We start from the raw sequence: 27,803 nt of genomic DNA on the forward strand, positions 1-27,803 counted from the left end.
AGAAGTGAGAAAATATGATATAAAAACTTGCTAAGATGAGATAGATAAAAACATGAGATTTTAATCAGGTTAAGTGCATCAAGGGTGAGGACTCTAAGGTGTTGGCGAATGATGAAGAGATTAAGAAAAGATTGAAAAACTTTTTTGAGAAGTTGTTAAATGAGGAAAATGGAGGTAGGTCAAAAGGGGAGGAAGTAGGTAGTAATAAGGAAAACCAGAACTATAGGTTCTACTGTAGGATTAGGAACTTTGAAGTGGAGTTTGCACTTAAGAAGATAAAATCGAATAAGTCTCTAGGACCTGATGATATACCTATTGAAGCGTGGGAATGTTTGGGTAAGAAGGGGCTGTTTGGTTGACTAGGTTATTTAGCAAGATTTTGTTGACTAGGAAAATGCCAGAAGAGTGGAGGAAGAATATTTTAGTGCCAATATATAAGAATAAAGGAGATGTCCAAAATTACAACAACTATAAAGGAATCAAGTTAATGTGCCACACAATGAAAGTGTGGGAGAAAGCGATGGAACGTCAATTGCGAGATATAACAGAGGTATCAAAGAATCAATTTAGATTTATGCTTGGTAGGTCAACAATGGAAACGATTTATCTTTTAAGAAGAGTACTAGAAAAGTATAGAGAAGAAAACAGACATTCATATGATTTTTATTGATATTGAGAAAGCATATGATAGAGTACCTCAGGATATAATCTGGTGGGTGTTAGAGAAGAAATGGGTGACAAAATGTTACATTAATGTGATTAGGGATATGTATGAAAGTGTAGTGACCACTATTACATCACTTGCTGGAGAGACGAGTGAATTTCCAATTACTGTAGAGTTACACCAAGGATCAATCTTAAGTCCTTATCTTTTCGCTTTAGTTATGGATGAGTTGACACGCAATATTCAAGATGATGTACCATGGTGTATGCTTTTTGCGAATGATATCGTGTCAGTGGATGAGACTAGAGAATGAGTTAACACTAAATTGAAGATTTTGAGAAAAACACTTGACTCTAAAGGATTTAGGATAAGCAGAACTAAAACAGAGTATATGGAATGTAATTTTAGTAACAGTCACAATAGAAGTAGAGGAGAAGTGAAGATTGAGAACCAAAAACTGCCTAAGAGTGAACATTTTTGTTATTTAGGATCGATTATCACAATGACTGGAGAGATTAGAGCGGATGTGGTCCATAGAATTAAGGCGGGGTGGCTTAAGTAGAGGAGTGCGTTTGGAGTACTGTGCGATAAACGAGTACCCATTAGACTAAAAGGAAAATTTTATAAAACGACTATTAGACGAGCGATGTTGTATATGACGGAATGTTGGGTAACTAAAAAATAATATGATGAGTGTTGTTAAGATGAGAATACTTAGGTGGATGTGTGGCAAAACTAGAAAATACGGAATGGGTAGGAGTAGTACTGATAGAAGATAAGTTAAGATAGAATAGATTGAAATAGTTTTGGTCACATACAACTGAGGCAGTAGTGAAGAGATGCGATACAGTGCCGATAAATGGTAGTGTTAGGGAAAGGGTATATCTAGATTGGCGTAGACTAATGTAGTAAATAGAGATATGAATCTCTTTAATTTGACTAAATGAAATGGCCTTATATAGAGTCGAGTAGAGAAAAATATTCATGCAGCTGACTCCATTTGATGGGACTTACGGCTTGATTTAGTTTGATTTGGTTATATAAATTTAAATATATTTATGATATTACGGTTCGATCCGATTTGACCCAATAGTTGAACTAGTGACTCATCCACCCAGCTCATTTTCCAATTTGATCATCGACTCAATTTTCAAAACATTGTACGAAAAGATCAAAAATAAAATCATACTTATTAGCTAAGCTAATTTCTTTAATTTTTCCAGTTATCAAGCCAACTTTCCTTAATTTCAACCAATTGCATTCAATATATGTAAAAATTCATCAAATTTGTTACGAATTCAAGCCTTAGATGACGGGCCAATTGATCGACACACATCAATTGGTCAACCGAGCAATACTATTTGAAAGATCTCGTGGAACAATTTTTGTGACACCTTCATGTGATAGGTATAACATACACATGCATGTAAACATCACTTGATGAGAGGTCGGCTCGTTTGAAAATTAACTATTTTAATTGATTTTTTATTTTTTTACAAAAAATATATAAAGAGTAAAAACAGAACTATGACAACTTATAGGGATTTTTTGACTACAAACCTAACTTTCACTGTAGATAACCAACCACCGAGTAAATATGTTATTACCTTGTTTTGGACTAACCCAGGTTAGTGGAGAACAATAAGTCAAAAATCAAATCAATGGTATGACACTGATTAATTTGTCCTTAGCTAGGTTTTCAATGGAAGTTTCAACATTTCAAGATATGAGATTTTCAAGTCTTTGTTCCATCAAATAGCTTCAAAGACTTGAATCTTTCTTTCGGTTTACTCTTCTTACCATTGGTCAAACTTTTATAGTATGAACAAAAACATAAGCTAACATTTACTAACCTGTTAATGTCTTAACCACAATACATATACAGTCCTAAGAAGAAGGATGTCGTGTCAAATCAGGGATCAACACAGGATTTAATTAAAGCAATGCAGAATTTAGTGAAGAATGTGAGAGGCAGCAAACCAAGTGCAGTGTTGATAAAAAGCTTCATATGCGCTCCAACCACCCATGCCAGATCATTCGAGGGCTACGCCCATACCGGATCATTCAGGTGCCGCCTACACCGAGTTGGGATTGGTGTGACTCAGAAATTGTAATCGATGTTATCCAAGGACAATGTTAGCAAGAGAAGTGATCGAAGTATCAATTCCACAAACACAGAAAAAACAGTGCTGCCATCATCGGCAGTCCAGGTTTGGGAGAGCTGCAAAGCACCCTACAGACCGTATTAACAAGGGTGAACATCCTATTAAAGTCTTTTGAATTTTTCTCCAATGTTATGACAAAACAATTGATGGCTGTTCCTCATAGGTTTATTAGTTATTCTTTAATTGTTTTTTTTCTTTTTTTTTTATTAATGATCAAGGAGCTGAATAAACCCTAAAGCTACAGCTAAACACCACCTATGTTTTTCTCGTCTTTCTAAATGTTCTTCCAATTTCATTCTTCCAATTTCTAAGCACAAACCTTCTGCACATGGCATCTCAAAGTACTTCTATGGTTAACCTGCGCTAGGATTGTGATAAAATGAATGGATTGAAATAATAAATAAAAAAATACATATTGGGTTCCCCACTCCATAAAAAACTTTCGGCATCGATAAAAACAGGACAATAATAGACATGAGATTTTACAAAGATCAGTTCACTAATGGGATTGATAGCCAAATGTATAATATTAACAGCATTCAAATGAACTATGAAGCTTGCAAAGCACTGACTCGAGCAGTCAGTTCTATAACTTGATTCCACAAACACTCAGGATTGCAGAAGTCGACAAATACCCGCCTCTTGTGAATGATGTTTTACGATCTGCATTCCAGAAGCATTTTGGATGAGTTTGCGTACACAAATACATGGCGATCATAAATGTTAGGGTCACGGATTGATGACTAAGGAAAGACATCAATAGCAAATAGCAACGACAATAGTATCAACTTTATGTTGCCAAGCAACCAATTTGCAAACAAATAAGTACAAATTATAACCCCAATCAATGATTGAACATCTTAGAACTTAAAAAGCGATTCAGAACAAGAAACAAACAAGAATGGGTGAGAATTACCTCACACTTCTTGCAATGATCAAGCGTTACTTCTTCAACTGCAGCGGATAGTTTTGCATTGATCTTTTCCAATTCATCCAGCTCTTTCATTAATAGCTATAAGGAACTTGAAACAAGAAGCCCAAAAGATGTCTCAGGGTCGATTAGATGAAAAGGGAGAACATAATAAAAAGACTAAACAGGATGTGAAAGAGGATGTTGGAAAAGAGTAAAGAAAAAACAAAAAATGCATTGGAAAAAGATGAAATGCATACCCAAGGTGTCAGTATTGGTTGACCAGTTGTTGATGACAAAAAAACTAGTTGCTGCAAACTTTGAATAAGAGTGCACCTAGCATATAAGCAAACACAAAATAAGTGCTCACTGTAAATTCTAAGTTTCATACAATATCAGGATTTGATCTGCAACTCAGAAAATGAGAAGTTCCTGATTATCATTTTCTGTAGTAGGCATGATTTTCATGTTGCCACAACCTCATCATTGGTCTCACAGAACGGCAAAATTATATAGTTACAAAAACACATCCTGTTGCTGATATCTGGGATGTCTGGTAAATACACTACTTGCAGAGAATAAATTATTTGCTTTGTGGAATGAAGGATAACTCACAGCTCATTGATACATCTATTTCTGTCCTCAGGAAAGGCATTCTCTAGGTCGGACTAAAGGGTCATCAAGTCTGACTGAAAGCAAGACATCTGTTGAAAAGTGCCTTGTGCCGATTGATACCTATGTTGACAAACCAGCTTGAGCATCTACCAGAATTAAAAGAAGAGCAAGCAACTTTTTATTTTTTCTTCAAGATAGAAGATGAAGAAGAAGAATAATAATATGATTGATTAAGGAGAAGTCAACATGACAGTACCAGCAGCTCCTATGACACGGTAGAGTCTCAGACTGGGGCACATTGAAGAAAATGTACTGTCATTACTTGCATGAATACTCAAGAGGTATCTAAAAGTATCCAATGCTCCTTGTTCTTGTACATCAATGCTAGGCAACGACCCTATAAAAATTACAAGACAAAAATAAAGATAATAACAATTAAAGTAAAAACAAAAATGATAAAAAAATTACTAGGGAAATTCAACTAAATGATCAGATTTTTCTATAATTAAAAGCTCAATGAGTGGTTTCCGAGAACCTTAATAAAGTGCCCACATACCACTCGGCCTTTGGTTGCTGACAGAAATCCCTGCAGCTACTCAATAACTTTAAGCAATGAATAAACTCCAAGCATGGTATTCTCTTCCAACTGACAAGCTATCTTTAAAAACAGATGCCTTGCAAGCTGATTAACCAGATGATTTATGAACTGCAATAACACAAGTAATTAGAACTTGGAAGAAGATGTGAACTACCACCGAATACCACAATAGCATTGGTGCAGCAAAATGGAACTCACTCCACAACCTAGCAATGCCAACATTAGTTTGGTTTTAACAACATATAGTCCTTTGTGAACATGGCTGTTTCACACATTAAAAAAAAAAAAAAAACTATATGCACAGGGTCAAAATATATTAACCAAGAAAAAATAATGGCTAAAACCAATCATGTCTAAAGTACTTGATCTAACTTGTAAAATTCAGATTTGGATGCCATGATCAAACCACTCAAACCAGTAAGGTGTCAAGCAACTAATTAAGGCAATATTAGATTAACAGACCAAGAATCTGGTTTCCAACCTATTGCTAAGAATTACAAAAGTTCCATCTCCAAAAATAGACCATACTAACCTTTCTTGTGAGTAGGCTTTTATTATCATCAACATCTCTCAACAAGAAAACTTTTAATAGAAATGTGCTAAAAATTACATTATCATGTAGCTAAACACACCTCTTTTTGCAGATTAATATATAGTATTCTTGGCAGATGACCTTCAAATCATAATCACCTGCATACTCGAGAATAAAATTTACATATATAAAAAAGAAAAAGAGAAACAAAGATCAAGTTTTTAGCTTTACAAGCCAAAACCATTATTTCCGATACCTTGCAGAATGTATGTGTCTTGAAGCTGAGCCAGCTCCCAACAAAGATCAGGAATAGTCTGGGAAAATAAACGGCACACACTCACAATTAGAATTTATACAAATTATCCTCACCCAAAAGCCTGCAAAGACTAGGTAAAAAAAATTATAATTACAGAAATCAGGGCTTTTTAGAACAAGTATCAAATTTGTTTTATAGTTATTCGTACACCAAAACAACATATAGTTAATAGTCAAAAGATGTCAATGACCATTCCTGAAGATACAAAAAAACATATAAAGGAAAATTCACAATTTATTGCTCAAGAGTACCAGCAACTGAAATGTAATCTGACCATGTGCAAACATCAGCAAAGTGACTAAGTTACCAAGGAATTATAGTGGAAATTCCCATTAAAGATGCCAATAGCAAACATCATGTTTATAATATGGAATAAGTTTATTAACTTAGAAAGAACAAGTATTGATTCTATGCGCCTAACCAATTTATGCTTTAACTTGGAATTAAAAATAAAAACTGATAGCCAACAACAGAATCAACATCCAAGACACATCACTGCAGAGAAAGAATCAAGCATTCATATGTTGCTGATAAGCATGTAATATATTGAAAGCACATCACAAATAAGAAATTAATGGCTACAACCACTAAAGAATGGAGTCATTTAAGCATGAGGAACAACTCATAGAGACTTTAGGTTATAACAAGCAGATCGTAGAAATCAGATACTTGCTGAAGGTTCATACCTCAGATAACAAATTCACTTCTTTGTGATAAAGATTTGAAAGTTCTCCCACAAGTTCAACATGCTTTCTCCTATTCATTAGACAATCAAAAATTTAAACATAATTGCACAAGTAGTTTGTTAATTACCAAAGAAGTTACTGTTCTATTAAAAAGAATTTTATGGTAAATTACATATACAAGTTCTTCCGTAATAGATATTAGAGTCATCAGAGCATTAACTTGATCATATAATACATATACATGTTTTGTTTTGTTATCAAGGCATTATACCAAGTTCACGTTATCCATTTGAGAGGCTAGCTTTTTCTTAGGGCTGCTCTAAAAAAATATACTTCCTCTGTCCCAAAATAATAGTCCCTTTTGGAAAATCTAACTTTTTTTGATAGTACAATTATTGCATTTTGAAAAAATTTATTTTCCAAAATTACGCTTTGATAGTACCTTTTTTGGGAAATATCAATTGTTATGATTGTACTTTTTGGGTTGTTAATAAATTTAAAAGAAGGGCAAAATAGGAAATTCATATTATTTTAATCCTTGGTTTTTGAAAAAGGGACTAATATTTTGGCACAATGAAAAATGGAATAAGGGAATACTATTTTGGGACGGAGGGAGTAAGATTTACTAAAAGAGAGAATAATTTCTTGGGCTTGAAATGGCTAGCCCATGATTCAGCCTCATGACGAAACAATGAAATGTAAGGTTTCAACTTCACTGTTTACTTTGAAAGGAACATTTTAACCTTTAGCATACTAGTCTCACACTCACTATTGCAAACAGTTAACAACATACCATAGAAACAAAGCACTTCCAAAATACAAAAAAATGTTCATAGATCAAACACTGTATGAAAAGGCCAAAGCTGTTTCATGCCAAAACTGAGTTTTTAATAACAACAAACTTTAGAAACCTCATTATCAAGCATGTATAAGCATGGTATTATCATGCCTAATGCATCACACTAACCCAATCACACTATGATCCACGTCCGCTTTAGTATAAAAGTGAACTCTATAGTTGGTATGGTAGGCAATATTGGTGTGGCAGTAGATTATGTCAGTTCTTAAAAATGATGTCACTTGGCAATATAATTGAGAGCTTGATATTTGTACTGTTGATCAAGGACACAAGATAATATATAGGAAATAAGTGCTTTCAAGTAAAAATACAATAAAGTGAAGAGCATGTAGAGGTTGCAAGCGTTCCACCTCTCGAGCATCGTTCTGACCTTTTGAGCTTCACCTAACCAATTACCTTTAGATAAATTAGAAACGTTTTTACTCCACAGATCTATGCAGTATATTGAAAATTACTTTCTGCTCACAGCCACCTCAAATCACATCCATATGAATTTTGCATTGAAGAGCTCCACAAGCCATTGAATGCAATGGCAACTTTTTCATGCATATCATTTCAGCTCAAGTAATACATCTTGCTAACAGGATTGAGAAGGAGCTCAACGAACAACTAGAAATCTAAGTTCAAGAATAACAAATAAAATAGAGATCTTCTACCCAAGAAAATGAAGATCAAGATGTATGTGAGCTTCATCTGACGTTACTTGAGCCTTAAGTGCCATGAGAATAGCTTGCTGCTTAACTTGAGCTTCTACCGTCTTTCACTCGTTCCAAATCTGTCACAGTATTGAACAAGTATAAAGTTCTTTTTTTTTTCTTTTTTTTCTTTTTTTTATAAATATTGGACAGCTAAACATTCAGCACAAAGTCATAAAAGAAGGACGTTAAAAAATGTAGGTCTTGTTTAACAAACAACTTCTAACAAAAAATTATTGAACCTGATTGCATAATATGCTGAAGAACTTGCATATTAGATGTTCTCGTGACAATGTTTCAGAAGTAGGATCAATCTAACACATCTGATTGTCATGTGTATAACAATGACTCATGAGACAGAGAGAGGAGGTGGAGGTCTCTCACAATTTAATTAATAACAGAAAAATCACAACAGAACAAGATATTCAAATTATATCACCCCACAGAAAAAGCATCCACAATAATCAAAATGTGACGAATAGAATATTAGAGACTGTCATAAAAGGACTTATCAAATTCATCATATTCATTTTTTTCTTTATAGAAGATAAACTGCAGAAAGAGAGGGCAGAAGTAGGATAAATATTAAAAGGGAAAAAAAAATAATGGAAAAAAAAAAAAAGTTGGGTTGATGACAGAAGATTGTCACATCTCACAGCACGTACCAAACAAAACCTCTTTAGAGAACCAGATCATAGTTACCATTGACCTTGGCCAATATTTTTTTCTTCTGCAGATTAATACCACCTACACATCTCTTTCCAAACTAAAACTTGAAAAAGCCATCTTCAACTAGATTATAATGTCCTTCAAAATTCCATAACATTGAAACCAAACACTTACGATGCAAAGAACCAAAAACTTCAAAAAGCTGCATAAGTAAAATTACATTCAAAGAGCGAAGCCGTTGCAATTCATATATACATTGATGACGTGACGTCTCTAAATCTGCTGCATCAGCAAAGGGAGAATGATAAGTAAAAAAATTCCTCTTTTTTTTTTTTTTTTGATAAGTAGACTTGATAATACATGCCCTATACAAATCAAAATTGTCTGGACATGTATACGTGGGTTGGTTTGTGTCAATGCCTACAAATTGACAATAGGATTTCTCAAAGTGTGCCAAGCTGCAGAAACAAATATAACCAAATGAAAATATGTTTTTTGTATACTTATTTGGATTAAACTACCTACCCATTGCAGAAGTAAAAAGAGGCGGTGGTTGTGTACAAGAGCAAAGTGGGTGTTTTGAAAAATATTTTTGGTTAAAGTTAACAATTTCCGTTAGTCAACAAATAGTTGACTCATGGATGGGTGGGATTGATAGGTTAAAATCACAAGTGAAGGAGGTCAGTGATATTTCAATGAATAGAGCAGTGACAGTGATTTCAAAAGAATTCAAGTGGTGTCAATGTAGTTTACCCATATATCAAATAGATAAAAAGAACTACAGCGGAACATCAAATGGTAAATATATAAGCATTATAAAATACAAAGAGTTCTTAACATCAACCAAGAGATGGTCGCTGACATGAGAGCATAACATCATTATAGAAAGACTACAAGACAATTTAAGCAATAGAAAAAAGAAAGAAGACTACCTCGTACTACGATATTTGAGATGTCATCAAGACTCACCCATGAACATTTAGCTCTGCCCTCCTCAGCAACTAGTCAACAAGGACCCTGAATCAAATCATAAAAAAGGTTAGGGACCCTGAATAAAATCACAAAAAAGGTCACCAAAACTAACATGATACAACTTCCACGAGGAAATATCTGAAAATTTGCACTCAGTATATGATATATTTCATCATAACTTCCAAGAAATGCAATTCCAAGTAAATACAATAAAATGAACTAACAGTTCAATAATCATACAAACCAATGATTCAGCTCCTTCATACGAGACGCATCCACAATCAAGTATGGATGAAAGTTGGAGTAAGCTAAGTAGATGCCATTCTCTGCATATAAAAGAATTCCAAAACTCATTCAAAAAGGTATAAAAGTAGTTTAACAAAACCATGTTGTTTCATTTGTTTTTCTCATTTTTCTCGAGCAACCCCAAAACTCTCTACTTTTTGTACAGAATGTCAAGCCAACGTAAAGCATAGGTGTTGGAAAATAACATACAACCAAGATTTGTTTGACATAGATGATAATGAGTAAATTGAGGTGTGGTTCGCTGACGTCCAAAGCAACCAACCTCAGACTAGCTCAACAATAATCAGGTCAAGAACCTCAACCAAAACCCAGTATACAAGGTCAACCCTTAACCAATTAATCTAGCAAGTAACCTTATTAATGAAAAAATATTAGAGCATTCAATATTCAAAACCCAACCCATCTATGTTTGGATACAATTCAGATCAGTGTTATTAAAGGCGATAGGCGCACCAATGTGCCAAGGTCTCCTGAGGGCTAGGCTCAAGGCGCAAGGTGAGGCGCAGGCTTCACCGAAGTGAGGCGTACCTTGTACGGAAAAAAAATATATAATTTAATATAATTAAATAATTTAGTGGTCAACATAAACAAAATAAAATGTTAAACATTTAGTGTTTTTTGGAGATTAGGAATTAGGGCTAATTTTTCTTCTATCATTGATTTTGGGTTAAATGCCCAACGTATTGGCATCTTTAATAAGAGTAAGGATCTTCTGTAGCTGCACCATATTAAATCAATAGTCAAATTTTAAACAAAACAAATTAAAGCAACAACAAAAAAAGTCCTCAAGATATAAGCCTTGGGCCAGTCAAGCGCCTTATCACAATCGCCTGGTCTGGAACACAAGAAGGCGCAAACCTTGGGCCTAGACGGGACTTGGGCATAGGCGCACGCCTAGGCGAGCCTTATCGAAGTCGCCTGGCCTGGAACACTACAAGGCGTAAACCTTGGGCCTGGATGGGACTTAGGCCTAGGTGCACACCTAGGCACGCCTTTAATAACACTGATTCAGATAACCATAAGAAATCTTTCAAAGGAAATGATAAAAGTAATTTTATTACATTAAAATTTACATATCACATTAAAATAAATAAATTTGCCAACAGAAATAACCAAAATGATGACGAAAGTGGATGGAAAAGACATGTTACCATCCCCTGAAATAACCAAAATAGGGCACAAATGACAAAAGTGGATGGAAAAGACACGTTACCAACCCTTGAATGATAATGAGCCAACTCTTTAGCCGTAGAAGAAGCCATCCTTCCAAGAACTGCATTCCTCTAAGTTAAAACATAAAACTTCTAAAAACTCATGAAATCAAGCACCAAATAAAGTGCATATACGTTCCCACCAAATTAGAATGTAGGCATCAAAGCCAAAAAAATTACCCAATAGAGATTATTCAAAGGTGAAATATTCATATGAAAATCCATACACTATCATGCAACTAAACAAAAAAAGACACTATAGTTGGATAATCAGTGTTGAGTTCCCTCCAGCATTTACCCTTGCTATCATTCTTATTTGTTATGAAAAATATCATAAAAGATATATAAAAACATAAATCATTATTGCAGCTTCTGATCCAGGAACCAAACCTATTCAAAGGCCTCTAAAAAGTCCAAAAATTGATCCAAAGATGAGTTAACCGCCCCCAAAAACCAACTATACTATACTATACGGAGACAAAACTTCTCTTCAATTTCAAAATTCATACCTCTTTGCCCTCAATAGTTATATTATTTTCTCCCCACAAAAGCCATATAATTGCCAAAGGGGCCAAACACCAAGCCTTCTTCCTCCGCCCTACACAAGCACCTCTTCAAAGGCTAAAAAGTTCCCCCAAATTCCTAGGGAACTTCCTCTTTTCCATTTAAATGTAAATATTCTACCTTTTGGGGTTTTGAAAGAGTGGCAAATCAAAAGGAGAGGTGGTTGGTTACAAACAGGTACACTGGGGTAGTTAACAATGAAGAGTGGATATTTAAATAAAATTAAAATAAATTATATGATAAGGTAAAGTACAAGCGCATCACATGTGACATCATTCTTGTTTGGTCATATTTCTTGCCTACTTTTTGCTTAAAAAAAGTAGATCAACAGCAAACTTGCAAATCCACATACTGGATGTAATCCAACTTGAGATTATTTTTGTCATGTGTACAGTATAAAACCATAGTTTGGTTTTATAAAAGCATATATTCATTAATGATGTTATAAATACCATGTTATAAATGATGTATTATTGATTTGTTTGTATTAATTACAAAGAGTAATGAACTCTCTCTTTATAGAGAGAAGAATGGTACATTGGATACCAAATGACCCACTACCACCGAAAGCATAAAGGAAAAGAGAAAGCTATACAATTAACAATTAACAGCCCCCCTCAAACTCAAGGAGGATAGGTACTAGCCAACTTGAGTTTGGAGAGAGTAACAAAACAGAAAAATAAGCTGACAAATAAAATTAAAAATGGGATAGGAGACACTGTATGGTCGTGTCAGACAGTTTACGGGGTCATGTCGGACCGTTGTAGAAGCTGACCGGAATCAATGTCGGGACAGTTTACGGGGTCATGTCGGACCAATGTAGCAGGACAGTTTATGGGGTCATGTCGGACCGTTGGAGAAGACACTGTGTGGTCGTGTCAGACCGATGTAGCAGACAGTTTATGGGGTCATGTCGGACCGTTGGAGAAGACAGTTTACGGGGTCATGTCGGACCGTTGTAGCAGGACAGTTTACGGGGTCATGTCGGACCAATGTAGCAGGACAGTTTACGGGGTCATGTCGGACCGATGTAGCAGGACAGTTTACGGGGTCATGTCGGACCGATGTAGCAGGACAGTTTACGGGGTCATGTCGGACCGTTGTAGCAGGACAGTTTACGGGGTCATGTCGGACCGTTGTAAAAGACAATGTTGTGACAGTTTACGGGGTCATGCCGGACCGATGTAAAAGCTGACCGGTGTAGAAGACACTGTATGAGTGTGGAGATAGGCTGCCCAAAAAATATACATGGAGATATATATCGAGCCCTCAAAAGTCGTGCCCTCAAAAGGTGTGGCATCAAAAGGCGTGCCCACTTTATCAAAAGATGTGCCATGAAAAGGCGTGCCAATTTGTCGGCGTCAAGAGGCGCGCGATACGCGTGGCTGCCTCGGCTATATAACCAAGACTGAACCTGAGGCTGAGGCAGACAAAAAAAACTTCTGAAAATTCCCTGAAAAACTCTTCCGGTGCTGAGAGAGAGAGTCTGGAACACTCTGTTGCGAGAGATAGTCTGTAATACTCTGTTGCCCAGAAAATGGCTTCGTCTTCCCGCGGGCTGCTTACCCTGTTTCCCGACCTCAACGAGTCCACAGGAGAGAGAACTGGTGCGGTGGCCAGTGAACCTCAACCAAACACCGCTGGGTTTGCTCCGCTGAACTTTCCGATGCGGTCTGTGGAGCAAAAAATGGCGGTGCAGACGGATGTGGAGGCCAATCAGTATACTTTGAAGGCATGTGTGGAGTCCATGACGGCGGTCACAAACCTGTCGCACCGGCTGCAGAGTAGGACAAATGAGGTGCAGCAGTTAAACTCCCAGCTGGCTCTGCTCCAACGCATGTATAAGGATGCGCGAGCAGAGATAAGCGTGCTAAGGGCAGAAAACAAGGAGCTGAAGCGGAAGGCCACCGTGATGTTCCGATTTGGAGGTCCTCCATATGCTGCAGTGGAGGAGTATGGTGGGGTGAACGTGCCCAGTGGAGTGGGAAACACGGAGGCAACACCGTCAAGGGCCGCTCAGGACGGAGGCAAAAAGAAGAGACCGGCGGCAGAGTAGAGAAGAAAAATCCCACCTGTGGATGTGGTTATGTGTTGGTTTGTTTGTTTGTTTTTTTTTTTTTTTTTTTTTTTTTTTTTTTTTTTTTGGTGTAAGATGGTGATCGGGATGAGTCCCGACATGAATAAAATAAGTTCATCGTCTTCCTCTGTGTTGTTGTTGTTGTTGTTTTTTTTTTTTTTTTTTTTTTTTTTTTTTTTTAAGTAAAATGGAAGATAAAATAAAATAAAAAAAAAGGTAAAATGGTGTGGTGGGAACGTGGTGTGGTTTGTTGAGTTCTACGAAAAAGCAAAAAAAAACAAAGAAAGTGGTGTACTCTCTGGCCCACGAAAAAGCAAAGAAAGAAAAATAATTAGAGAGTGGTACAGTGGGAACTTCTTTTTTTTTTTTTTAGGGTTTCACATTTTGATGAGACTTGCCCCCTCCACGTTAGGCACACTAATCCTCACCGAATAAATTTCTAGAGAGAGAGAGCATTCGGGCAGAAAGAGAGATTTTTTTTTTTTTTTTTTTTTTTTTTTTTTTTTTTTTGGAAAAATGAAGAGAAAATAAAAGAAATAAAGTGGTAATGGGACGCACGTTGTGGTTCAAACCAACACATGATGTGCCAGCCATTATACTGAAAGTGGGTAAGGACAGCGGAAACAAATATATTGTAAACAAAAAATAAAATGGAGGTGGGTGGATAAAAAAGGGGCAAAGATCACATGGATGTTGGATTCTGAGGGTGGGCATAAGAATAATAAGAAAATGAATGAGGGGAGAGAGGGTTTAATGTTTAAATAAAAGAAGAGTGTGTAGATAAGAGGAAAATAAAAAGAAACGAAAAGAGGGGGACAAAAGTTGGTGGGTGTGAGTGGGGAGAAGATGCTTCCTGTTGCCTGGGAGAGAGAGAGAGCTTGGTTGAGATTACCATAGACAGGAGTGATGGTAGAAGAATATTATCAGACCAGACTGGAACGGTCTCAATGTATTGCTTCTAAATGCTGCCCAAGCTGCTTTGCTAGACCTTTGAGATATCTGTGCTTCTAAACACAGTATTGAATCTGCAAAGTTTGTGGTAGAAGAATTTGAACTTTCGTAGATGGGTCTTCGTACTCGCCGCGGAGGTTGATGTTGGCCACTCGGCGTGTGGTGTAGGACAGCTCTCAAGTCCATCAAGGCTGCTCGATCCGACGGTAGGCACGAGAACACGGCGGAGCTCATAGACAGCAAGAGAGCTGGGATGAAGATGAGGCTTCCCATTTCTCTCTCTCTCTCTCTCTCGCTCTCTCTACCAGCCCTCGAACCTCTGACCTGAGGCTTGAACAAATCATGATTTAGCCAAACAGATTCAACGAGGGCCAGTACATGGCTGGCAGTTTGATGTACAGAGGTGATGTGGTGCCCAAGGATGTCAACGCTGCTCCATCCCGAGAGAGAGAGAGATGTTGTGGTTGTTTTTGTGTTGGCCAAAATCTGCAACGAGAGCTCGCACGGAAGGACCGAGAGAGAGAGAGATGTCCCTCTGTCTGTGTAATTTTCTCAAGAAAACACAGATATCTCAAACGTCTTCTTTAGGCCACCATTTCAAATCTCACTTTGTACTTTGTATTACACCGTAGACAGAGAGACCGAGAGCCCATGTGTCTTGTGTGTCTGTTTGTATGGCAGTGTGTGGATCAATATGTGATGCTTCTGCTAACTCCGAATCAAAACAGCGGGAGAGAAGGTATGTGTAGAGGTCCGGCGGGCGGCCAAGGCGAGACTGCCGCCCGCCGGTGAAGCAGAATGACTAGGTTGTTAACCTAGCTCTGATACCATGTTATAAATACCATGTTATAAATGATGTATTATTGATTTGTTTGTATTAATTACAAAGAGTAATGAACTCTCTCTTTATAGAGAGAAGAATGGTACATTGGATACCAAATGACCCACTACCACCGAAAGCATAAAGGAAAAGAGAAAGCTATACAATTAACAATTAACAAATGAAATGTATTCTAACAACCACTGAGATTATTACAAATTGACACCATTGCTTAAAAACTTGCTTTTTCTACCTCCTAAAGAAACTGAGATAGGCATTCCACCATGATTGACCAATTTTCATAGAATATATTCGAACTGCTAAAGCTAATAACATAACAACGTTGATTTGTACTGCACACCTCTAAATTTCTTGCTGACAGGCTATCATCTATAGTAGTAAGCTGTCCATTGACAGTAGATGTTGCTGCAACTCATGCCCTTTTTCCTTGGATCAATGCTGAAGCCTGTCCAGTAAGCATATCATACTGAGTCTGCAGTTGCCTAAGCTGTCTCTACAATTCCAAAGTCTCAGCTTTATGTGCTAAAGTAGCATCCCTGGAGAAGAAAGTTAATGCATCAACAGAAGCAAAGAACAAGTATGCATCATCATGACTTATTTCAAAGGAAACAAGGAAGCAAAAATTTAACTCTGCATGTCAAAGGAAATTTACAGGCATTGAATTGAGTGGTGAGAAAAATCATACGCCGTATTGAACAGGGTACAAACCTTACCATTAGCATTATTCACACAAATGCCTGCCCTTAAACTCAAACTTGAATCATTATGTTGGCAGGCCACTTAACTGGTTGGAGGCCAATTATCAAATTTGGAAGCCTAGGGTGAAGCCCGTGGACCCGAAGTCTTTTTGGTCCCATAAATGTAATAGGTTGTTTTTCTTTTAATTATTATTATTATTATTATTATTATTATTATTATTATTATTTAATTAAAAAAAAAATTAGTAAGAGATATTAGTTGAATAGGTTTCCTGCTTTGATTAAGTTTCTTTTTGCTTACAACTATTAGGATTTACATTGTAGTATTCAGTTTTTTAATAATATTATTGATAGTTTTTGGCTGTGGCCGTTCTCGAGTTCTCCTCCCTCTCTTCTCCTATCTCGTTCTACATCAATGAGCTCATTGCAACAACCAATGCTGCCCTCTCTTGACAAAGCTTAGTAAAACAATTTTCAAAATCCATATAACCATACAAAAAATAAAGAGACAGAGTGGAGTATACTAAAGAGAAAAGAATAAGCCTAAATTGATTCCATGAAGTTCTTGTTGGAAAGCTTCATCTGCATTGTTGGGCCCCTTTCCTGAATACTTGCACTCCATTTGGATTGTGAGGAGAGGTGAGAAAAAAAATGATTATGGTTTCTCACCATTATGTTTGGATGAATAAAAGAGAAGATAATGTCACCTATCTTGCTTGGATGGAATAAATAAAAGAAAAGAAAGGAAAGTGTTTTATTTCATTTTACCAAAATAATCTTCCATATTGATAATCTATGTTTGTTCAAAGTGTTAAGCTTCTAGGACTGGTGGTGATCTAATATGGTGTCAAAGCTTAACTTAGGAGAGGTCTTGGGTTCAAGGCTCCCCATTTGCATTATGTTTCTTCACTTGCTTGGACGTTTGCATCTCCAAGTGCAAGATAGGATTACACATGACAGAGGGTGTTGAAGAACTTTATATGTATCATTCGGTCCTTTCCTAAGAGCTTAAACTTTTCGGGGTAGTGGTGATCTAATATTTCTTGCTCCTAAACCACTGTTTAACTCGGTTGTGTTGTGAAAATATTTGTACGCATTCTAGCAAAATGTTAAAAAGTACTAAATGCCAGCGTAACGCAACATCATGAGCTAAAAGTACTCATTTAGAGGCACAAATGCTACTCCGAAAACAAAGGTTACATTAAAAAGTTAAGAACCATTTTCTGCCAAAATTTAACTTAAATATACTTCCAAATAAACAATCATATTACTATACCCACCCAAGCAATAGTCCAGTAACAAAAGTTTGAAAAATATGAAGCAACAAACACAAACTTCCCACATAAAAACAACTCTGACATTATCAAAATAAGCTGTAGAATAAATTAATTAATCACCATCTACTACTGATAGAAAAAGTCGTCAATTAAACACAAGAAAAAACAAAAATGTCGAGTTCGCAAATATGTGAAAAAAAAGCTGTACAAAAAACTGCCTCCTGGTTGTCTCTCCTAGTTGAAAAGGTAGATATGCTATCATAAGCAAAATCTAAGTCTTCCCCCTGTTAAGTCATCACATCATATGCACATGTAATAAGTGAATTTAATCCAATGTAGTTGGAGAAAATGCAGCCAAATGGACATCAATAAATGTTCGATGCAAGTATTCATAGACAAAAAATTTCACTCTTAATTTATCTAAACAGAAAAAGGCAAACAAAGGGCACAAAAAGGTACACAAAAAGTTCACAAAGCAACAAGGTTTCGAGAGAGAGCCTGGTATGGTGACCCCAATATATGTTGTGTACCACCAAACTCCCACTACTTGGCCTCCTGAAAGACTGACCAGTGTCAATATCTTTTTACTATGAATAGAAAAGCAATAGAGATAAGTAACCATGGAAAAAGAATAGTCTAATTCTATTGTCCTTGATACTTCACATTTTCATAGGCCCCATGAGGAAGTTTTCATCCAGCAGATAGAACTTCATAAAGAAACATGAAAGAAGTAAAAAGCATTCATCAATCCATAGAATACAATTCAGAAGAACACTAAAGATGTTGATACCTCCAATAGCTGCCCTTCTCGTATATATTGCTCACACCTAGCAAATGCAAGATAGTTATTAACAAGGGAAACACTGACTTCTTGTTGATAATATAAATAATAGTTATCCCTCTCTCTCTAACAGTTTAAACTTTAGATGAGAACGGTTAACAATTTAATGTGGTATCAAAGCATACAACAGATAATTTTTTCAAACCTCAACCTATTAAATACCAATAAACCTGCATAAAAAATTTGAATTCTGATCTTTACAGTGTAGACAGCAAGTCAACCATGGAGACAGAAATTTCACAGATGACATGACCTTACTAGAGAGAGAGAGAGAGACAGACAGACAGAGACAGAGGACATGACCTTAGCATAGTGTTCTTACTTCTTAGCAAACCAGTCAACGAAGAGAAAGTTTAGTATGGCTCAGTACATCTTGCTCCTAATCCCTTTCCTTTTCATTTTCACAAAATTTTGCGTGATTTGAATAAAAAAACATATGAATCAGCCAAGCACTAAATATACATGTCCCAAAAAATCAAGATTCAAAATACATGAGTTATTTGATTTGATTTCAACAATTCTATGTTAAGGCTTATGCTCCATTTGAGGGGTTTTTTTTTTTTTTTTACCCTCTCATTTTTTGGGGTGACATTTTGTAACGCCCCACTACTTGCTGGCCCAAATAACTTGTGGGTCGACCAACAATACCCAAAAGCTTAAGTCCAAGTTATTTAGTAGCAAGGTAGTGGTGCTATATATGCCCAAGATCACCCATGCAAACTTCCGATGTGGGACAGGGTGTTACAAACTCGATCACCCATGCAAACTTCCGATGTGGGACAGGGTGTTACAAACTCCCCCACTTATAAATCCTCGCGTCCTCGCGAGGGTCTATAATCAATCAGAATACCACGACAAGCTCGTGGCCAGCCCAGAATAAGTGGCCCACATGGTTGTGTGGGACAGGGTGTTACAAACTCCCCCACTTATAAATCCTCGCGTCCTCGCGAGGGTCTATAATCAATCAGAATACCACGACAAGCTCGTGGCCAGCCCAGAATAAGTGGCCCACATGGTTGTGTGCATGGGTCGGCTCTGATACCATTTGTAACGCCCCACTACTTGCTGGCCCAAATAACTTGTGGGTCGACCAACAATACCCAAAAGCTTAAGTCCAAGTTATTTAGTAGCAAGGTAGTGGTGCTATATATGCCCAAGATCACCCATGCAAACTTCCGATGTGGGACAGGGTGTTACACATTTTAAGGAAATAATGTACCTAAAAACACCAAGAATTGGAAGTCCCTTCTGCATAGCAAGACTTCTCTTCATGAGCAGGACCGCTCTAGCACCATCACTCACCTGGGTAGCATTCCCTAGAAAATGCAGCAGTGATAATTCAGGTCAAAGTTCAAATTTATGGCATCAAACAAATGCATGAACTCCAAAGTAAATCATTTTAGAAACACAAAATTATTTGAATACCAGCAATCGTGGATCCATCCTTCTTGAATGCAGGCTTCATTTTTGCCAAATAGTCATATTTGTGTTTGGACAAATTCCATCATCCATGGAAATTGTAACAGCCTTCTCCTCACCAATTTTGGTGTCCACGATCTTTGAAAAATATTTAACAGTCAGAAATGTTCATAGAAAAGATATTAATTATACAAGTGAATTGAAGCTCCTTCAAAAGCCACTATAAGAAAAGATATTAATAATACAGTCAAAAATGTTTATAGAAAAGATATTAATTCACATTTCATCTTGATGCTCCTTCATAAAGAACTATAAGATCACCTCACACATCATTGAATCAGCCTAGTAGGGCGGGGCAACAGTACTTTATGTAAAGTACTTTCCATTGTAATAGCTTGTCTCCTCAATTCGCTTATGTGGCGTGGGAAAGTATACTCAAACAGAATTTGCAACTACTCCTCACAGTCGAGATCCTGCACAATTAAAAACAAAAACTTTTAAAGAAAGAGATAAATACTAAATCATTAAGTGAATATTAAAAACAAAAACTTTTAAAGAAAGAGATAAATATTAAATTATTAAGTGAATATTCAAATTCGTTTTACTGGGTCTTGAAGACGCTGCTTCACCTCATCAATGTGTGCATAGCTCTTCTGTATAAGACCTAAGCAATCTCTTGTTGCATTCTCCTTTTGGACCATTGCACTATAATTATGTTTCCCCTTACCACTACCCTTTTGATGCGTGCCCATTTTCATCTTATATGCTGTTTCAGCAGCTTCAATCCCTTTCTTCAATTTCGATAACTTATTGTGCCTTCGAAATTCATCTTCCCACCTTAATGGATCTTTAGTAAAAATTTGAACTTCATGGTAAATCGGAAGTGGAAAGGTATTCAAGCATTCACAAAGGTCGCATGTGAATGATCTCCTCTCGTCCAATGTCCACAAGACAGGCTGTTTATATAACTCGGCAAAGAAACTACAAAGAAAATACTTTTGCAAGTATTAACATAAATAAGCACAAAAAAAAAATGCAATTATTTGAGAGTAAATTCCTTACTTCTCGTAAGCCGTCTTCAAACAACCCACGAATGTGTGCATTTCTAGACTTCCACACGGTTCATAGTCACAAGCATCATTAATTTGCTCAACTAGCGTTGCCAACAGAACACAATCCATGTTGGGACCATCTATTCACAATCAAGTTTCCGTTAAAAAATAATCTTGCAAATAACTGTCAATTTATTTGTGGTTTAAATATATATATTTTACCTCTAAAATCAAAATCTACTACGGTAAGATGCAGAGAATCATTGTCATTGCTATTGCGCAAGACAAAAATGTTTGTCAAGCTCAATAGAGGTTTCACTTCCACTGTCTTTAGATGCTGACATAATCGGATTAAATCACTACATTTAAAAGAAAATGTTAAAAAATCATAAAAGAAACAAAATAACAGCTTAATTATTTAAGACATAAAATTGCACCACTTACATAAGAATATTCTGATATAGACTGGAAATCAAATGTCTATTATTACAAAACAATTTTTTGTGTTCATTGACAAAATCCTCCAAACTCGTCCCAAGCTTCTCAAAAGCCAGGAAGTAATCATCTTGGCCTTCCACCTGAAATGATTTTTAACCCAATAAACAAAACAAGTAACATAGGTACGGCCTAAAAGAAAATAATCACTCCTCCTGCTTGTGCATCATCTATGGAGGTAAAATATATTATATATTTTACAGAGTACTCAAAATCTCATAATGTTGTTTACCGGTAATGATTGACTACTCGAGCCATTGCAGGTTCAGGCTTACATCCTAGATATAGTCTCAAACTTAACTTCAACTCAATATAGTACATATAATTAATAAGTTTAAACAATTTGAAACTTCCACATAACCAACATTTCCATTTTTTTTCCTTTTCAAAAGCCACACTAGACACCTTTTACTATCAAACAGATGTCACTTGGATTTCCGTTAACCTTTTTCATTCTCATTACAATGCTTTAAGTCACAACATAACCTTAATCCAACATTTTTTAAAATGTTTCACATTAAGTTTTACCCAAAGTACCAATTCTTACTATTTCCACGATAACACTAACATATATGCCCCAAATTATTCATAACCAATACAGATACTTAAATAATTCACTTCACTCAAACTTGACTTTTTATCCAATTTTAAAACAAGAACCAACATTGTCCTTAGAAATTAATCTTGTTCCCAATCAAGCTACAAACTTCTATCTTTTACAAATGCTCCCAGTTTTCCTAGATGTGATCCAAATAATAATTGGATAAATTACAAATACATCCCTAAGGTTTGTCAATAATATGAATTCCAAATACCCTCTAATACTAAAATGAAATTATTATACTACTCTCATTTTCATCCACCCACCACTAAATTCCTCTCTTTACACTATCACAATATTCTCTAATCCTCCTCGACGACACACTAAATGCTTGTAGACAATGACGGTGGTTCTAATCGAGAGTGGGAGATGGTGCGATATTGTTACATTTCCAATGCAATGGCGTTCTTGGACTACCAATAGGTTTGCTAGATTAGCATTCCTCTGAATAAGGCCAACTTTCAAAATATTTTCGACCTTGGCCAAATCAGTGTTCTCAAAATGTTTTCAAAAAGGTAAAAGAGGGGTGTGATTGCAAGCTAATCAATTCCAAATTGCCCGTTCTTCAATAAGAATACCCAAAATCAAATTTTTCTCTAAAAGGTCAATTAGGAATTGATTAAATACACGAGGGGTAGACAAAACACTTAGAAATTGAACTACAGCACAAAGCAAAGTGGGGCCCATTGATCAAAAGGTGCAGCCACATTCCATGGCCAAACCACAAGTCAACACCTACAACCACAAAAACGAGTTCGCAAACATGTGGTCGCATTGACGATGTGCAGCCGCATGTTTTGACCTGAACGCGTGTAGATCAAGTTTTGCAAAATTTTGTATTCCATTCTGTTTATGGCAAGGCGGCACACAGTGCAGCTATGTATATACAACATTAGGATTTTGACCTAATGTGTATATGCTTTTCCCCCAAGTCCCTCGGCAATACACCCTCCTCTTTTAACGAGGATGAATAACTGAGGCAAAAACACCATACTAATCTAACTTCATCTATACACACTAACTCCAAACATCCAACCCTAATTCCAGAAACCTAAAGGTGTCCTTGAGCTGCCAAAAAGTAAAGACATGTTGTACCAAGAACCTTAAATCTGAGGGGAGCAATCCTAAGCCCATCTCTTGATAGTTTACGCTGCATCCTTCAATTTGTTCGACAAACCATAGCTAAACTTCTATTTACCCACTGTTTCCATGTACTTTCATCGTGATTTCATATCTAATAATGGTTAGATAGAAGTCATGCATGTTTCATGATGCTAGAGTAGTTTATCATTTCTTTTTGCTACTTTTGCACTCTTTTGCATTTTGTATAGTTGTTTTAAGATTCATAACATGCACATCATGTATATAGGTCGGGTAACCCACCATTTTTACATGTCAGTTGTTGCGTTTAATTTTGTTTAATTAATTTGTATGGATAAAATCATGTTATAATGCATATTCATCATGGTATAGTGCTTACAGAGTCACTAGAATCTTATATTGTGAGCTTTTGTATCAGTTTCATATCTAGGGTCATATGTACATAATACTAATCATGTTTTCATGGCTTTGGTGCTGAGAATTTTAGTAAGTCTCCCTCTCTTGTTTTTCCATCTATTGTGTGAGATTGCATCACTTCCCATGAATGGCATGTTTTTCTCTTGTTCCATTTGTTATACTTGCTTATCTGTGTCATTTGCATGTTTGAGCAAGTTTCTATTGCCTAGGTTGTTTCCATCTCACTGTCAGAAAAGAGAAAAAAAAAAAATTGTTTTTAGAAACTCTTGGTACAAAGTATTAGGCATCGCGTCATGAAGGATCCAAGCAGCCTTTTTTACGTGTTGGTTGTCGGCTGCCTAACACACAACCCTCCTCCTTTACCCGAGCTTGGGACTGGCGGAGTTGTTAAGCAGCCCCGGCGGAGTTGTTAAGCAACCCCAGCAGAGTAGTCTTAGAGGAAGGGATAGACCTAGACGTGGACAAGTATAGTAAATATACATATGAATCTCCTTAATTTGACAAACGAAATGACCTTGGATATAGTCGAATGGAGAAGAAGGATTCATACAGCCGACCTAATTTGATGGGACTTAAGGCTTGGCTTGGCTTGGCTTGGTTTAAAACTCTTGGTCTCTGTAGGTTTCCATTTTCAAAAAAATTTCATTTTTTGAAACCTTCCTAAAACGATTTTTGGAAGGAAAAAGGGATATACATAGTTGATAGGTTAGTCTAAGGGCATAGGTAATTAAAATCAATTTATAAATTAAATACAAAAATACATCTCTAAGAAAGAAATTAGTATAGACCAATATTTTAGATTGGGCGAAAGGAGTACTCAATCAATGACATTCCCTTTTCGTACCTAAACTGTCAAACCAAGATTTTTAGTAATGACGTATCAATAGCCTAAATTAACATGAAGTTAGGGTTTCCCAGTTTTCCCCATAAAAAGTCGGTGGTGACTCCAATCTTTGTGAATCAATCTATATTTGCCAATTATCCCTTGATATGTCCCTCAGAAAATGAGATGGAATCCAATGACTTGGGAGAAAAACGATGTATTGCCATTTTTAAACCTCAACAATTCACACTCGATTTAAAATAATAATAATAAATAAATAAAAAATAGTGGAAAATCAAATTCAACACATGGGATGGTGCACCCCATGAAAATAGGTGTGGTGCCCACACTTACATCATACACTATTAGTTTAACTTAACGGTTGATTAATGGAGGGGCCATTTGTTATGTGATTGAAAACCTCAAGAGGCGGGATGTAATTTCTCAAACGTGAAGGAAAAATTTGTATTTTAATAAACCTTAAGGGGTGTATTTGCAATTAATCCAATATAATTTTAATACCCAATCTTGATTTTCGTTAGGTAACGTCACAGCAAATTTAAAATTGATGCTTAAAGCTCATACTCTTATAACATGACATACACTTTGACCATAAAATTCCCATTTTTGTCAAGAGACGTCTAAACTCATTGTATGCTTCAGGTTTCACATTTCCAAGTTTCATACACTACTTTAAAATCACAAAACAATTAAAATCAAGCTTAAACCTAAGCCTCAAGATTCATATTCTTTTCAAGGACTCAAAACTTTCACTCTTTCTTTTAAAATTCAGATTCTTAGTAAGAAGAGCTCTAACCTAAGCATGACATTTAAATCAAATCAACTATTCAAGAGGTAAAATACCAACTTCTAAACCTCAAGTAAGACATTCTCAAGGCATGCAAATATGTAGAGACAAGTTTTGAATCATACACTTGATGCTCAAATACTAAAATTTTATAACCTTCACATGTTATCAAATCATGTTAAAAAGCATATAAAATTTATCAAGTATAAATTACAACTTTATCAAATTTACCTAGAATATGACTCCAAAGTTCCCATTCTAATGAACTTATAAAATACACCCAAACTTGCTTAGAATACACCACCATTATAACAAAATTTCCCCTTTTTTATAGTGATTCAAGAAATTCCCCTAACATGGCATCTAATCGAAATTTAATCCCAATAAATATTCACGATTCAAATCATTCAAGCAATTATTTATTACAATAAGATCTTTGTAATTAGAAACTTAAAACACGCTTTCTTAATTAAAATCCCCCAACATACTGTCATATTAGAAATCCCTCCAACATGCATTCTTAATTAAAAAATTCCTCAACATGTTCTTGGAAATTCAAAGCATACTCTTGAGACTATGAACATCCAAAACATGCTTTCTAATATATTGAATCAAGAGTTAGAAATCACAGGCAAAGAGAAAGAGAAATCACCCAACAAGCATCCAAAACCAAGAGGGAAAAGTGAATTGCGAGATGATGTGTACTAGAAAAAACTATGATGGGCAGATAGAAACTCCCCACAAGAAGTATAAGTTGTTTAGAAAGAGAGAACCTCAAAAATCGGAGATAGACGGGGAAAAGTGTAATGCCAATTTCTTTTCAAAACTTTGAGTAATTGGGCTGCACTTTCTTTTGATTTAAATCGTCGGAGGTGAAATTCATTTCCTCTATCTTCAATAAAATAAATTGCTTTATATTGTTCAGACTCAATGGGGCCTTCTGTCTGACACCTACCTCGGAAGGATGCCTTAAAATATTTTTTTTTAAAAAAACAAAAAACAAAAAAGAAGAATAAGAAATTCATTGTATAACATTCTCGAGAGAATATATATATATACATGAAACTCACCATCTTATTCTTCCTGTCATTCGCCATAGCCTTCAAAAAGAAACCACCAAACCTAAATAGAGTAAAAATAAAAGGCGAAACAATTAGCATAAAGAAAGCAACAAAATTAATTGCAACCAATACAAACTCTCATTTCTCACTGTTGATTTTTTAGGATTGAAAATTTGCGCACACACACAAAAAAGAGCAATGAGTCAAGACATACAAGCAAAAACAAAAGAATAAGTCAACACATCACAAAATCACATAATCTATTTCAATCCATCATTGACAATCATTTCACCTTCATTTAACCCTAACACACAAAATTTCATCAAATACGACCGATTCTAGGTCTCCAAATCAAGTCAAAAGTAACAAAAAAAAAAAAAGAAACCACAGATCCAAAAAAAACACATGAGAAGAGAGAGAGAGAGAGAGAAAGAATCGAACCTCAAGTCTGAGAGTCGTGAGGCGGAGATTCTTTCGGCGAGGCCTCAGGAGACGAAGCGTAACCAAGGGTTGATTTCAACAAAAATCAGAATATTAGAGTAGAAGAAGAGAAGATAAGATAAGAGAACAATATACTCAGTCGCTGCCGCCGATCGAAGGATGGAGACAACAATATACTCAGTCGCTGCCGCCGATCGAAGGATGGAGACAGTGCCGGCCGGCGGGGTTTGGAGAGAGAGGGAGAGGTGTGAGAATAGTGTTTGGAATCGCAACTCAAGTTGAGAAAATGAATTGAGGGGGTCTGCTGGCGGATAAACTACGGGCGGCAGGGGTGAGCAGCGGATACACCGATCCGTCAAAACCGACCGAACCGAACCGATCCGTCGCATTTTGGACGGATGCGTGATGACGAGCGGACGGTTGCGGATTGATTTTCTCCAATCCGCCAATTTGGCGGACGGATGGCGGATTTGAGATTCCTTTGGCCGTAACCGAACCGCCTAACCGCGAGCACCCCTAATAATTTATAAGACTTTATGTTTTCAATTTGTTTAAATATTTTGTTTGTATTTTCAATTGAAAAAGAGTTTAAATATTCTGTTGAAAAAAAGTTTTCAACTTGAATATATTTTTTGAATTGAAAAAAATAAACGTATTATTTATCTATATTTTTTGATTTTTAAATTTAACTCTAAAAATAATAAATAGAAAATATGATATATGCTAGTTGGTTTTTGTTTTCAAAAACATATATAGATGTAACAATACAAAGACATACAATCTCTACTACTACCCTGTTCATGGTTTTGGTGGTTTGAATTGTTATTATATTTTAAGAACCAAATATTGTAATACTTTATGTGGATGAATCATGCTGTGATTGTAATATGTGGATGAGCCATACAGTGATTGTGATATTCTAAAGTTTCAAACTTTCTCTTTTTGGATGAGACATACACTAATTGTAATAGTTTTTTAAGTCATTGACTGTATTACTTTCTCTTTTTCTTTTTTTCTTTTTTTTTGAGGAAGTGCACAAGTTGAATTATGTTAAAAATTTATAAAATCTTAAACCGCCAAACCGATTCGCATCCATCCGCCAAACTGCCAAACCGCTCAATCCACATCCGCCGGATTG

General features: G+C 36.0%; 2 protein-coding genes and 1 long non-coding RNA gene across 4 annotated transcripts; all 3 read right to left on the reverse strand.

The window, feature by feature from the left end:
• Positions 1–3,198: 3,198 nt before the first annotated feature.
• Positions 3,199–8,146, reverse strand: LOC114299371 (AUGMIN subunit 3-like). Its single transcript, XM_082905918.1, has 10 exons — positions 8,002–8,146; positions 6,487–6,556; positions 5,741–5,798; positions 5,585–5,642; positions 4,911–5,060; positions 4,611–4,751; positions 4,355–4,500; positions 4,000–4,075; positions 3,746–3,841; positions 3,199–3,492 (listed from the first exon to the last, which is right to left on the reverse strand). Exons 1-5 carry the CDS (start codon positions 8,064–8,066, stop codon positions 5,054–5,056), a joined length of 258 nt encoding a protein of 85 aa, XP_082762044.1. The 5' UTR covers positions 8,067–8,146; the 3' UTR covers positions 3,199–3,492; positions 3,746–3,841; positions 4,000–4,075; positions 4,355–4,500; positions 4,611–4,751; positions 4,911–5,053.
• A 1,759-nt stretch (positions 8,147–9,905) lies between these two features.
• Positions 9,906–20,339, reverse strand: LOC114299373 (uncharacterized). 2 transcript variants are annotated; one of them, XR_003642289.2, is made up of 7 exons: positions 20,188–20,339; positions 19,873–20,004; positions 19,667–19,763; positions 18,397–18,433; positions 15,972–16,167; positions 10,441–11,260; positions 9,906–10,007 (listed from the first exon to the last, which is right to left on the reverse strand). It is a non-coding gene; the product is annotated as an uncharacterized LOC114299373 (long non-coding RNA). The 2 variants fall into 2 exon arrangements; XR_014350670.1 differs by having other exon boundaries at positions 9,926–10,007; positions 10,441–11,268.
• A 117-nt stretch (positions 20,340–20,456) lies between these two features.
• LOC114299374 (uncharacterized) lies at positions 20,457–26,981 on the reverse strand. The gene is made up of 7 exons (XM_082905096.1): positions 26,666–26,981; positions 26,234–26,285; positions 25,937–26,131; positions 21,363–21,496; positions 21,141–21,277; positions 20,929–21,058; positions 20,457–20,847 (listed from the first exon to the last, which is right to left on the reverse strand). The coding sequence occupies exons 2-7, from the start codon at positions 26,258–26,260 to the stop codon at positions 20,457–20,459; spliced, it is 1,014 nt and encodes a 337-aa protein (XP_082761222.1). The 5' UTR covers positions 26,261–26,285; positions 26,666–26,981.
• Between the last annotated feature and the right edge of the window lie 822 nt (positions 26,982–27,803).

Source organism: Camellia sinensis, chromosome 14, assembly GCF_055761805.1.
Source record: "Camellia sinensis isolate YWXY chromosome 14, ASM5576180v1, whole genome shotgun sequence".
Taxonomy (NCBI): Eukaryota; Viridiplantae; Streptophyta; class Magnoliopsida; order Ericales; family Theaceae; genus Camellia; species Camellia sinensis.

What these genes read in the sequence shown, in the direction of transcription:
- LOC114299371 (XM_082905918.1), bottom strand. Translation starts at nt 8,066, where the DNA reads ATGGCACTTAAGGCTCAAGTAACGTCAGATGAAGCTCACATACATCTT. An exon ending in AAGTGAATTTGTTATCTGAG is followed by an intron (nt 5,799 to 6,486) that starts GTATGAACCTTC and finishes TTATTTTCCCAG; the next exon opens with ACTATTCCTGATCTTTGTTG. An exon ending in AGACACATACATTCTGCAAG is followed by an intron (nt 5,643 to 5,740) that starts GTATCGGAAATA and finishes TCGAGTATGCAG; the next exon opens with GTGATTATGATTTGAAGGTC.
- LOC114299374 (XM_082905096.1), bottom strand. Translation starts at nt 26,260, where the DNA reads ATGGCGAATGACAGGAAGAATAAGATG. An exon ending in ATGACAGGAAGAATAAGATG is followed by an intron (nt 26,132 to 26,233) that starts GTGAGTTTCATG and finishes AAATATTTTAAG; the next exon opens with GCATCCTTCCGAGGTAGGTG. An exon ending in AGTAGATTTTGATTTTAGAG is followed by an intron (nt 21,059 to 21,140) that starts GTAAAATATATA and finishes GATTGTGAATAG; the next exon opens with ATGGTCCCAACATGGATTGT.